We start from the raw sequence: 13,564 nt of genomic DNA on the forward strand, positions 1-13,564 counted from the left end.
TACCCTCTATAGATTCGTAAGCTTCCGCAAATACATAATATAATTGAGGCAGCAATGACATTGACTACTGAATAAGAGTATGAAGACGGGAGTTGCATTTGTCTGAAGGAATGGAAAAGGGTGAAAATAAAATAAAAATTATAGGCAATACAATAATTTACAGAAAAGTTACTCAGGCAGAATTTCGCCGTTTGAGATGTTCTAAGATTTGGAATAAAAATTGTCATGGTAAATTTATGAACAATCATTTTTTGCCTATTCCATATCACAGATAATTTTTTGCATGAAGATTTTTACTGTGTAATGACGACATATTTTGTTTCAAAAGCTATTATACATCCATATTATGATCATTCCGTTCCTAACTTATTCCATTCTATGAACTGAAGATATCCTTGAATGTGCTAAATTACTAATAAGTTTCAAAGGAAAATATTATTCAACTGTCATCATAATCAGTTGAATTGTACAAGCTGTCAACAGCAATAACGTTCAGTCTCTATTGTCCAGCCATGAACCAGACAGGGTTCATGTTTTCCACTTTGAGAAAGACTGGTTTTTTTGGCAGCTACCCACCCAACAGGATTTCCTGAACTTTGAATTCTTAAAATTAGAGTGAACGCACTAAAACACTGCGAAGTCGCATAAGCTTAACCCAAAGTCAATATCCAACTCTTACCCAATCTTTTGGCCAAAGCTGCAGCAATTGTTGAAAAAAATATCCAAAATCATACAAAGAAATTTCAGAAATATGAACAAAAGTAAAGCTTCTTAATCTGTATGTATAGATCACTATATGATGTAGAAAATTTTATCAAGTTATTTTATACATGTTTTGAGAGTCAATATTGTTCTCAATATAGAAGAAGTAAGAAGCTAACCTTGAATGTAAGAACTTACAGTGTCGGAGACTTTCAGTTTCTTTGGTTAAATCTCTCTCTCCCTACTCCATAAAAGGAAGCAGTGACCTCAGCTGGAGTATGCAAACAATTATTTACATCAGGATCCCCATTTCACATGCAAAAAATAGCATTTCAGATGGGCAGCAATGGAACTTCTAAACTTCAGCATGCAGGAGAATTCTCTAGGCTAAATTTTGAGATCAATATTGTCCAGCCAAGAAACTAGCTGTTGAGTTGAAGGTCTTACTTTAGGACTTTCACTTAAGCAAAGGCATGCAATTTCAAGAACCCGTAACATCTCTTTATCATGCTGCTTATCATAAATGAAAGGATCAAACACCTCACTTTCCCTGTTCTCCTTCTTCATTTGAATCACCCAAGAGATCAAATCCCTGGATCCTTTAGGCTTGCATATATCCACAGGCCTCTTCCCAGTAAGAAGCTCCAAAAGAACAACTCCAAAGCTGTACACATCCCCCTTGTAAGTAGCAACAGGGGTTTGGCCATACTCAGGTGGAATGTAGCCTAAAGTCCCAACAAGATCAGTAGTCACATGGGTGTCATAGGGGAGTATGAGCCTTGCAAGACCAAAATCAGCTACATGTGCTTCAAAATTCTGGTCTAAAAGGATGTTACTTGACTTAATATCTCGGTGGAGTATGTGAGGTTCACAAGACTGGTGCAAGTACGCCAGCCCCTTTGCCACCCCTCGAGCAATTTGAAGCCTTCTATACCAATTTAGATATGAAGCTCCATCAAGTTTTTCATGCAACCAATAATCCAAGCTACTGTTCTCCATGTAGGAATACATCAAAAGCCTGTCATTCTTATACCTACAGTACCCCTGAAGAAGTACTAGATTTGGATGCTGAGCCCTTGAGAGTGCTTCAACTTCAGCTTGAAATTCTCTTTCCATCTGAACACATTCACCAGAGAGCCGTTTGATTGCAACCTTCCTACCATCAGGGAGGGTAGCTTTATAGACCAGTCCGAAGCCCCCACATCCAATGATATTTGCTTGATCGAAATTGTTGGTAGAATTCAAAAGGTCATCAACAAAAAGCTGTTTATTATTCTCCTTGTTTTGGAACAAAACCACTGACCCTGAACTAACTTCTTCCAAGGCTTTATCATTGGCATTAAACTCCCTTTCAGGATCAACCACTCTTCGTCTAGGTGCTCTCAAAACAATCATGAACACGACAGCAAGAAAAAGAATTGAACCGAAGCCAATCCCAACAGCCATTCCAATGATGCCACCTTTGCTTTCTTTCTTTCTGCTACCTGGTTTAAAAGGAATGTGGTCAGGGGACGGACATGGTGAAGCATGCTCACCACAAAGACCCTCATTCCCTTCGAAGCTTGAACTCTGGAAGGTCAGAAACTGGCCTCCAGAAGGGATTTCTCCATACAATTGATTGTATGCAACACTGAATTTTGACAAAAAGCTGAGATTTACTAATGAAGGAGGCAGTGTACCAGAGAGATAATTATGGGATAAATCCAAGGTTTCTATGCTTCTCATCCCTGATAAATTACTTGGGATGGATCCAGACAAATAGTTAAACTTGAGATCCAAAATGTGCAGCCTCTTCAGATTCCCAAACTCTGGCCAGATTGGTCCAGTGAGTTGGTTATAACTCAGCTCCACTGTAGGTGGAAAGCTCCAAATTTGATTATACTGTAACGCTCTCAAACTCGGGTTCTTTCTCATAAAAAAATGGAAATCTGGTGAAGGATCCTGTAAAGAGATATTCCTGTTTATGAGGCTTGGTAATCCAGTTATGCTTTTGGGAATCTCCCCTGTGAAAGAGTTGTTTGATAAGTCCAAGTAAAACAGAGACTGAAAATTTCCAAACCAGACAGGAATTGTTCCAACCAACCGGTTCCATGATAAATCCAACAGTTGCAATTTGGAGCAACCCTTCAGCCACTGAGGAATGGTACCTGAAAGTTTGCAATTCGCTATGACGAGAGCCGTCAATTTCTTGAACTGCAGACTGGGATCAGAAGGCAATACTTCACCACGAAAATTCATGGTAAGAACTAAAATAGTTAGATTCTTGCACTGCTGCAGAATTCCAAGGGCCATTGTAATATTATGGATGCTAGCATTTGAGAGGGACAAAGAAGAGAGACTATGGAAATTCTTGAAACTTTCTGGGATTTGGCCATAAAAGCTGTTCTTGGCAAGATGAATATTTTTCAATTTTCTGCAAGAGGGAAGATTATCAGGAATAGATCCAGAGAATCGATTTGAAGCTAAATCAAGAGAAGTCAAACCAGTCATTGCCGAACAATTAACATCAAGCGGACCTTCCAAAGAATTATTCCTCAAACTAAGTGAACTAAGGTTGGGGGAATTCAACAAGGAAGGGGGTAATTGACCAGTGAAAGCATTGGATTGGGCTAAGAAAAACTGCAATTTTGGAAAGCTATGAAAAACATCAGGAAGTCTTCCTGAAAAGCAATTCGAGGATATGTCCAGTCGAATAAGGTCAGAGAGGTTACCTATTTCGCTGCTCAATGGCCCAGAAAAACGGTTATCCTGAAGACTCAAACGGGCCAATTTACGAAGACGAAACAAATCAAGTGGCAAAGCACCGGCGAGATAGTTCGAATCAAGATGGACGTCCTGTAAGAAACTACAATTACCAAGTGCCGGTGGAATATTACCTGAAATGTAATTCACTGCGAAATTGATGTACCGAATTTTCGCAGAATTGTCACAGATACTTACTGGAATCGAACCAGTTATAAAATTTTGAGAGATGTCAAGCAATTGGATAGAAGATAGGTTGAAGCTAGGAGGAATTGGGCCAGAGAAGTCGTTAGAGCTCAGGTTGAGGACCTTTATGTTCGGCAAATGGAACAGTGAACTTGGAACTGATCCTTTGAAGAAATTGTGAGACAGCTTTAGGGTTTTGAGCTGATCCAAAGCACCCAAAGATTCAGAAAGTCTGCCCACTAATTTTCTTCCCTGCAGCTCCAATTTAATAACTCGACCAGAGTTTGTAGGATCGTCCAGTCCAAGAGACGATGAGCTCTCGCAAGTAATGCCACTCCATTTACAGCAATTTGAGGAAGAATTCGTGCTCCAACCATCAATATCTGAATCCAAAGCCTTGAGGAAATCCTGCAGCGCCCTCAAATCTCTTGAATTGCACGTTACGTTCTGAGAATTCAAAACCTGAGCTTCGAGGCAAAACCCCAGAAGAATGAGCATCACCCAGAAATGAAGGACACCCATCTCAGCAAAACAGAGTCAGAGAAGAGTGAAAGAATGAGATCAAGTTCCAGCAAAACCCTACTGGATTATCAATACTTCTGCTCCTGGCTTTTCTGGTTTCTACATCTTTCAGTTCGAAGCACAAACCAACAAAATTAAACAGAACAGATCGCTTAAAAAACTAAAAGATCAAAATGATACGGCTTGTCTTTCAAACTTCAGGGACAGTCTCCAGAAGGAAAAAGGATGTATTAAATTTACCAAACCCGTCTGACAGCGCAGCGAGAAATTAAGAGAGAGAGAGAGAGAGTTTGAATTCAAAGCGCATGTGGTTAGTCAAAATAACGTTGCTCCTCTCCCTACGAGGCGGAGAGAGAGAGAGAGAGAGAGAGGGAAAGAGAGGTGTGATCAGAATAGAAAGGAAAAAGCGAATTGAGCAGCAAGATTTTAGAGAGAGTGCCAAACGGGACGGTGGTGGAAGGATGGTTGCCATCATTTCTATTATTGCCGTTGTTAGTAACGGTCCATCGATAAAGTACCCTGGCTACCGGCTATAGTCGATTAATTCAATTTATTGTGCTAGATTTTTTATATTTTTTGGTGAGGTAAGAAATGAAATGAACGAGAAAAACTGTTAGGTTAATTCAATGGCATAATATTTTAGATAATTAACTAAAATTTTAAAAATTTTCCTATTTTTAAAAATATTTAATTTAAATCAATAATTATCAATTAAGAATCACTTGAAATTTATTAATTTAATTAATTGTTTATAATGTGCTATGATTAAGTATTGTAATTTAATGATTTATTGATAAGAAGGTGATTGATTTGAGATTTAATAAGTTTAGTTGATGGTCATTAGTAAATTAGGATATGTGCCGGAGTCTTCTAATCTATATTAGGCTGTTTTATAGACTTTTGACATTGGCCTAGTTGCCGGTTCCCACCCCTACCTAAGTAATATAATAAATGTGAGAATGATAATTTGCATGTATTGCTACTTCATATGGTTTAATGTTAATTTAGTAAGGTCACGAGTTACAAACTAGGACCCTAGAATTTTCTTTAAATAGAAAATTTGAACATACACAATATATATGTATAAATAAATAAATATTTGTGGGATCATGGTTATAGTGCACGTATAGATAATTTGTTAAAATTGATTAGTCCCGCAAGGAATTATTCATACACAGCTATGAAGAGTTATTGCCATGTGGCTTGAAAGAGCTAGTTGTTAGTGATATTAGTTGTAATTGTTCCTTTTATTTAGGAAGTTAGTTATTAGTCAGTTCAATAGATTTTATATATAAGTAGATTAAATGATAGTATTTAACTTCAGTTTTGCTTGTAAGATTCATTGCATACAAGAAATAATAATCAGAGTTTTATTTAGACTCTCTCTCCTTGAAGTTTATATGGTATCAGAGCTTGAAGGTATATCCATGGCATCTCCAGATTCAAGCAACCGATCAGATCCATCCTCACAACCGAATCTCTCAAATCCATTTTTCCTCCATTCGAATGAAAATTCAAGTAGCATCTTGGTTACACAACCACTGCTTGGCATGAAAAACTACCACTCTTAGACAAAAGCCATGATTCTAGCTTTCACTACCAAGAAGAAGAGAGGTTTTATCAATGGAAAAATTGTTGTACCTGATCTAGAATCTCCTCTCTATGAAGATTGGCTAAGCTGCAACATGATGGTAATTTCTTGTTTGATTACTTCAATGCATGCAGATGTGTATGACAGTGTGATGTATTGTAAAACTGTTAAAGAGATGTGACTGGAATTGCAAAATGTCTTTTCTCAAGGTAATGGTCCTAAAATATACAATCTTCAAAATGAACTTTGTTATATTACTTAAAATCAGATGTCAGTAACTGAGTATTTCACGAAATTCAAAAGATTATGGGATCAATTGCTGAATTTAGAACCATTACGAGAGTGTACATGCGGTGCGAATAAAACTCTAAGTATTAATCATGACAAAGCCTATGTCATGAGGTTCCTTATGGGATTAAATGAAAATTTTGAAACCATTAGGACTCAAATTTTGATGTATGAGCCTCTCCCTTCAATTAACAAGGTTTATGCATTAGTACTTTAAGAAGAGTCTCACAAGAATGGTGGACATAGAGGATCCTATACTGCTAAACTTGATGTTGTGGCAATGTATGCAAACTCAAAGGGAAACAATTCTAGTAATTCAGGATGGAACAAAGGAAACAACAAGAAAGAGAAACCTATGTGCACTCATTATAATATGCTTGGGCATACTATTGATAAGTGTTTCAAATTACATGGATACCCACCTGGTTGCAAGCCAAAATGGAAATCAAGTGCAAATCAAGTTTCTTGCACCCAAGGAAATATGATTGAGAATTCTTCCCAAAGCCAGATTCAATGTCCAATCACCAAGACTCAATGTGAGCAGTTGTTGGCTTTTCTCAATATAGGATCAACTCCTAGTGACAATCATCATGTTGCTAATGTGAGTATTGGTAATGGTTTGTCTGGATTGATCTCCGGATCCGCTAGTATTCATGGTGCTGCTATGACAGTCAATTCTTCCCAACCTCAAGCACATAATAACTATCTTGAAACCATGTTAGGTTTTATGTCTAATTCTTCCTTTACTCCCAATTTGACACACTCTATTTTCTCAGCCAAATTGGTTAATAGGACTTGTTTTGGATCTAATGATTGGTTCATAAACACAGGAGCTACTTACCACATGGTACATTCAATTACTTGTTTCACACATATCACAACCACTTTGAATACTCGTGTGAATCTACCCAATGGTGAAACTGCTTTGGTCACACACATTGGGACTGTCCAAATCACTGAAACTCTTATCTTATACAATGTTCCTTGTGTTCCTTCTTTCAAATTTAATCTCATATTTTTCAGTCAACTTGCTAAATCACTTCTTTGTTGCCTCATTTTCTTTGGAAATTTTTGTTTTATCCAGGACCTTGCTCATTGGAGCACGATTGGTTTGGGTAAAGAGTGCAATGGGCTTTACCTGCTGAAAGGAAGCAAGTCTATTTCTTCTTCTTCTTCTTCAATTTTTTCTGTCAATTAGCCACAGCCACATGTATGGCATTTCAGGTTGGGACACTTATCAAATGCCAAATTGGCTTTAATTTAAGTCCAATGATGTACCTCTTGTTGAATCAAATAAAGATTTTATTTATGATATTTGTCCTATTGCAAAACAAAAGAGGTTATCTTTTAATAAAATTCTCATATTTCTGAAAATTGCTTTGATTTGATACATTGTGACCGATGGGATCCTTTTTCTGTTCCTACTATTGATTCATGCAAATATTTCTTAACCATTGTAGATGATTGTTCTAGATCTACTTGGGTTTACTTGCTAAAACACAAGTCTCAAACACAATCTGTTTTGGAACAATTTTGTAATATGGCCAAGACTCAATTTTCTAGAAAAGTGAAGGTTATAAGAATTGATAATGGAACAGAGTCTATTATGAGCAATTTTTTTTTCCCAAAAGGGAATTTTACATCAATTAAGTTGTGTTGAAACTCCTCAATAGAATGCAATAGTAGAAAGGGAACATCAACATGTCTTAAATGTTGCAAGATCCCTTTTGTTCCATTCTCACTTGCCTTTATACCTTTGGGGACATTGTGTCTTAACAGGAGTATATTTGATTAATAGGATCCCAACTTCAGTTTTGTCTCATAAAACTCCTTATGAAGTACTTTATGGTCATGCTCCTTCTTATGACCACCTAAGGGTTTTTGGATGTCTTTGTTTTGCATCTACTTTAGCTCATAATAGGTATAAATTTACTACCAGAGCTAGAAAGTGTGTGTTTCTAGGATATCCTTTTGGTGTGAAAGGTTACAAAGTCCTAGATATATCTACACATACTATTTTTATTTCCAAAGATGTTGTGTTTCATGAAGAAATTTTTCCTTTTGCTGGTGATAATGAATCAGTTTCAGATTTTTTTTCTTTTAGTTCTGAAGTTGATGGCCTTGCCACTCCTAGTTCAGGTAATGACTCATTTATTACTCCCATTTGCATTCCTAAAAATCATATTCCTTGTTCAACTTCAATTAATGATTTTGTTTCAGTTAAGGTTCCATCTTCTAATTCTAATCCTTCTTCTTCTGTCATTCCTATTGTTACTTCCCTTGATATTCATGATTCTACTGATTCTTTCGTTTCTTCTTTACCCGAACATATAGTTCATAGTATTGTACCAACAACACCAATTTCTACTACAACAGCAGAACCACCATCTGCACCTCTTAGAAAATTAGTCAGACACACCTAACAACTTGCTTACTTAGAGGATTATTCTTGTATTGTTACTCACATTCTAGGTGCACCTTATGATATATCTCAATGCCTTACTTACTTGCATTTGGAACCATGTTACCAGTCCTACATGCTGACAGTCAGTTCTTCTCCTCAAGAACCTCAGTTTTTCTTTCAAGCAGTTAAAGATCCTTTATGGAGAGAGGCAATGGATAAGGAAATTCAAGCACTTGAGAAAATTCACACTTGGGAGCTCTCTACTTTGCCACTTGGTAAATCACCCATTGGATGTAAGTGGGTATATAAGATTAAGTTGAATTATGATGGTTCAATTGAAAGATACAAGGCAAGACTGGTTGCAAAGGGTTACACTCAATGAGAAGGTTTAGATTTTCTTGAAACCTTCTCTCTAATAGCCAAAACAATCACTGTTAGAATTTTGATTACATTAGCAGCTGCCAAAGCTTGGCCTCTTCATCAATTGGACATGAACAATGCTTTTCTATATAAGGATTTGGATGAGGAAGTATATATGTCCCTGCCTCCTAGTTATCACAGTAAAGGGGGGGGGGGGAGTTCCTTAACATCTACTTCCTCTTCTCCAGTTGTTTGTAAGTTACTCAAATCTCTTTATGGTTTAAGGCAAGCTTCTAGACAATGGTACACTAAACTTTCCACCACTATTCAACAACTTGGTTTCATTCAATCATAGAGAGACACAAAGAATTATAGTATTTAAATAATAAAAGAAGACGAGAAAAGGAAATTCAAAAGGAGAAATTACAGGGCTCGTCGACGAACCCTTCGGTTTTGTCGACGAACTCACTACTAGATTTGTTGCACGCCACATGTCTCGTCAACAAAAAATTACCGAGAGGGCTGTTGCAGGGCCTTAAATTTGTCGACAATAAGTAAATGGTCATCGACGAACTCTCTTCTAGGCCTCGTCGATGAAGTGACTTGTCTTGTCGACAAAGGCAGGTGTATAAATAGTTCTAACTCAGTTTTTTAGTGAGGAAATGGCGTCCAAAACCTCCCTTCTCTCTCCCCTTCGTCCTCCACACCTTCTTTTTAGGATTCTGGGCTAGATCTTCATTAGTTCAATGATCCGAAGCTGCCACATCACTCATGGGAAGATTCTCTTCACATCTGTTGGAGTGATTTGTAAGTCAGGCTAACTTGGAAATCATCCCAAAATTTGGGTAAGTTAGTTAATTTTAGTTTTATTAGGTTTGTGGTGTTTTTGGACTGAGAAGAATATGTTAGATAAGATAATACTGAAGTTTTGTTAGGAAAATATCAATTTTAGGGTGTTGAGCTGGGGAACACATGGGGCGATTTTGGGTAATTTGTGGGCTTCCTAGAAAGTCAGGTATGGGTATAAACTAAGTAGCTTTCTTATGAAAATATATTTATTATTTTAGAGCATTTAATTTCAGGTAAATATATATATTGTAGAATTATGTTGGAAATAATGTTGTTGATCATAAATATGATTTTAGAACAAATTTTATGTTTCAAATATTACCCCTTTTGTGTGGCATGAGTAACATTTACCATGGAAACTATGATGATGAAATATTATGTTTTCAGAATAAGCATGTTATTGCTATTTTCAAGAAAATATTAAAAACAATACAGGGATTTTCAAACTATGGATTTTATATTATATGTCGGCGTAAGGGCCATGGATTTTATATGCTATGCTACGTTGGCGTAAGGGTCAGGAATTTTACATGATATGTTATGCAAGAACTCATGAAAATATTATCATGATAGATATTATTATGAAACAACTATGTATCATTATTTAAGGTTTACTATATGTTATCAGAACCCAGATGGCTTGGTTTAGGCTTTCACAAAGCATGGTACCGTAGCTACATGATCACGATCATATATATGTTAGTGCTACCACTTTTCGTAAGGGGCAGTGGGAGATCGGCAGTTGATGTGGTTTTATGGTAGTACAGGCGTCCCTCTAGTGTCCGGACCAGGAGGGGCAGACCCATTGTACTTACAAACTTATGTTGATCTAGTATGGTCAGTCGGCCAGCCATAGTTAGGTCCCGTCTTCGGGTCACACAACCCAGTCATGTGGGGGTAAGACATGACACCAACCAGCTATCCATCCAGGGTGTTATTTCTTGTATAGTTATATATGATGATTTCATGTATAGAAACCCAGTATGTTATATAAATCATGTTTTCCCCAGATATGATACAGGCAGTTTTACCACATATGATTTATGTACTATTATATGTATAACACGAAAATACTCATGTTGCCACACACTGATATTAGTTTATTTCCCTTACTGAGAGGTGTCTCACCCCAGCTATATAAACATTTTAGGAGCCCCAGATAGAAGAGCGGATAGAGCTTCGCAGCGTTAGAGTTCGACTGTTCTACCCTGTTTGAAGGGTAAGTCATTTTGCTAGGGTCTGATGGATTTTTGGGTGGTGACCCTAGGGCACTTTTGGATATTTTGGGACATGTGTATGTATATGATAGTTGTAGTAAAATTCTGGTATTGTGTGGGATGAATGATTTGATATGTATATGATTTTACGTTTCGCACTGCTTAGGTATGAGTGTTATATTTTAGGTATATCCCTCGTACCCATGGGTCCAGGTTGTTGACTTTAAGAGTCCAATCCTGTTTTGATAATGACAAATCACTTGGTATTTGATTTGTGCATTGAGATTGTGAACAGGAAAAATATATAGCATGCACGGAAGGATGACAAGCCATGGAAGCCATGAAGATTAAAGCATACACATCTTGGCAGAATCCATGGAACTAAAAGAGTTGAAGAATGAAGATGCAAGCAGCAAGTTCAAGATTGTCATGGGAATGGGTACTTAGAACTTATATATTCACATACTTCATATGATTTAATTTGAGGCTCAACATACACCCTAGAATGACCTTAGGACTCATGCATCTCATGAACATCATTAGGGGATATTTATGGACTTAGAAATATTTTTAAAATCCCGAAAAATATTTTATAAAAGAGCAAAGTAAGAGAGCAAAGCAGGTTTTTCAAATTAAAAGAAAAAATCCAGGATTTGGTAACTTCAGAAGACCGAACTCAACTTTCAGTCACCTGAAGTTGCAACTTCAAAAGACCAAAGTTAAGCTCAATCGTCTAAAGAATTTCTTCAGAAGACCGAAGATTAAGTTTAGTCGCTTGAAAAATTAATGGTGAAACATAGAACCTGACAGAAGCACTTCAAAAGACTAAACTTAGACTTCAGTCGTCTAAACTCGACACTTCAGAAGACTGAACCCCAACTTCAGTCGTCTGACTCTGTGTCCAGGTTATTTTTTCAAAACTCTAAGGAACTTCAGTTGTCTGGGTGTTTATCCTCAGTCATCTGAACTTGCGGGAAAATTTAAAAATTTAATTTTTAATGAGAGAACTCGCGAATTATTTTTTGATCAAACGGTTAAGATTGATTCTAAGGGCAAGATACCTATATAATGAACATTTAAACCCTAGTGCCCTAACTAAAATCAACATGAACAAGAAGAGAGGAGAAAAGAAAAAACCTTTGGCATACAATTGAGCTGATTGCACGTTTAGCACAACTTTGAGCATATTGTTGAAACTTTTGCCTAGGATTTCAAAGCTGAACTTGAGCTAAAGTTATCTCGATTTTCAAAAGGCCATCTAGCGATCATTGCGCTTTCATTTTGGTATTGAGGTTTGGTAAATCAATCTGCTCGTTAGTAGTTATTCTCATAGAGTATCTTCATCTAAATTGATTTGCTGATTGATATCCATTTCTCAAAGAGCTTGTCATTGTGAAACAATTTTTTGAATATTTGTTAAGAGGTTGATCTTGAGTGTGCATATATTAAATCATTTTGATAAGATTATCACTTGAGAAAAGCTTTTGTCATTGATTTGATATTGTTGAGTCAAGCGAGTTTTCATTCAAAGACTTGATATTTTTAATATTACTAAACTACTTGTTTGAATATCCTTAGTGTTCATAATGATATATTATTAAGGGATATTTTCTAAAAAATATTACATTAGGTTTTTGATATTTTGAATACATATCGTATATATATTTGCATATTACAAAGATCGCATTGTGGTCGAATAGTTCAAAGTAAACTTCTTGATTTTGATTGTTATAATATTCAAGATAAATCTTTTGATAAGATCACGGTTGATATTTGTGCATTAAAAAAGTTGAACTCGAATCATAATTTCTCCAAAGCTTTTAATTATATCACTACTTGGGAGTTTGGATAAAAAGGGAATTTGTGTGTTGGAGCATATCATTCATCTAACGATTGTATCGTTACATACATGTTTGAGCTTCAAGTTTCATCATATGATTATGTGTTAGAAATTTCAATTGTACTCACTAGTTTTGTTAGAAGCAACATTGAGCGTTTTGCAGATTTGATATTATATTGTAATCACAGTTCGGGTTGTGAACCGGGCTTGAGGAGAAAGTTGTATCTCTTGTAAGCAGTGGATTAGGAGGAAGTTGTACCTCTTGTAAGTAGTAGATGTAAGGGAAGCTCCGTCCCAATTTAAGGAGTAGGGATTATAGTGGAATCCTTGAGTGAGTTGCTCAAGGCGAGGATGTAGGTCGGGTTGGCTGAACCTTGTAAAATCACATTTGCCTTCTCTCTTCCCTTATTTTTTTATTTTCCGCATTGCATTTCAATATCCAGGTTGCATGTGTATGTTGAATAACTCCACACACACTCAATTGAGTAAAAAGGAATTCATTGATAAAATAACTTTAAATCAGCCTCAAACTCCTGCATTTAATTTGTTAAACTTAGAAATTGGGATTAAGTGGTAATTAATCTGAAAGAATTTTAAAAATACCCAATTCACCCTCCCCCCTCTTGGGATTACACCTAAATCAACATTTGGTATCAGAGCCGGTTTACATAGACTTAATAGTTATTTTGTAAAAAGATCACATGGCACACATCGGTGTAACTCCATTTGGTAAGGGACACTCGTCCACTAGACCACCTATTTTCTGCAGTGTAAATTACACCTACTGGAAAAGAAGGATGAGTATACCTTTTAAACGTGGATTGGAAAGTGTGAAAAATTGTTTCCAAGGGAAATCATGTCCC

The 13,564-nt window shown here is 36.5% G+C and overlaps 1 protein-coding gene across 1 annotated transcript; it reads right to left on the reverse strand.

Moving 5' to 3' along the window:
- Positions 1 to 752: 752 nt before the first annotated feature.
- LOC131154434 (phytosulfokine receptor 1) lies at positions 753 to 4,627 on the reverse strand. The gene has a single exon (XM_058107203.1). The coding sequence runs from the start codon at positions 4,150 to 4,152 to the stop codon at positions 1,090 to 1,092; it is 3,063 nt and encodes a 1,020-aa protein (XP_057963186.1). The 5' UTR covers positions 4,153 to 4,627; the 3' UTR covers positions 753 to 1,089.
- Between the last annotated feature and the right edge of the window lie 8,937 nt (positions 4,628 to 13,564).

This window comes from Malania oleifera, chromosome 4 (genome assembly GCF_029873635.1).
Source record: "Malania oleifera isolate guangnan ecotype guangnan chromosome 4, ASM2987363v1, whole genome shotgun sequence".
NCBI lineage: Eukaryota > Viridiplantae > Streptophyta > Magnoliopsida > Santalales > Ximeniaceae > Malania > Malania oleifera.

Excerpts from the sequence above, each read along its gene's own strand:
- LOC131154434 (XM_058107203.1), bottom strand. The coding sequence starts at position 4,152 with ATGGGTGTCCTTCATTTCTGGGTGATGCTCATTCTTCTGGGGTTTTGC.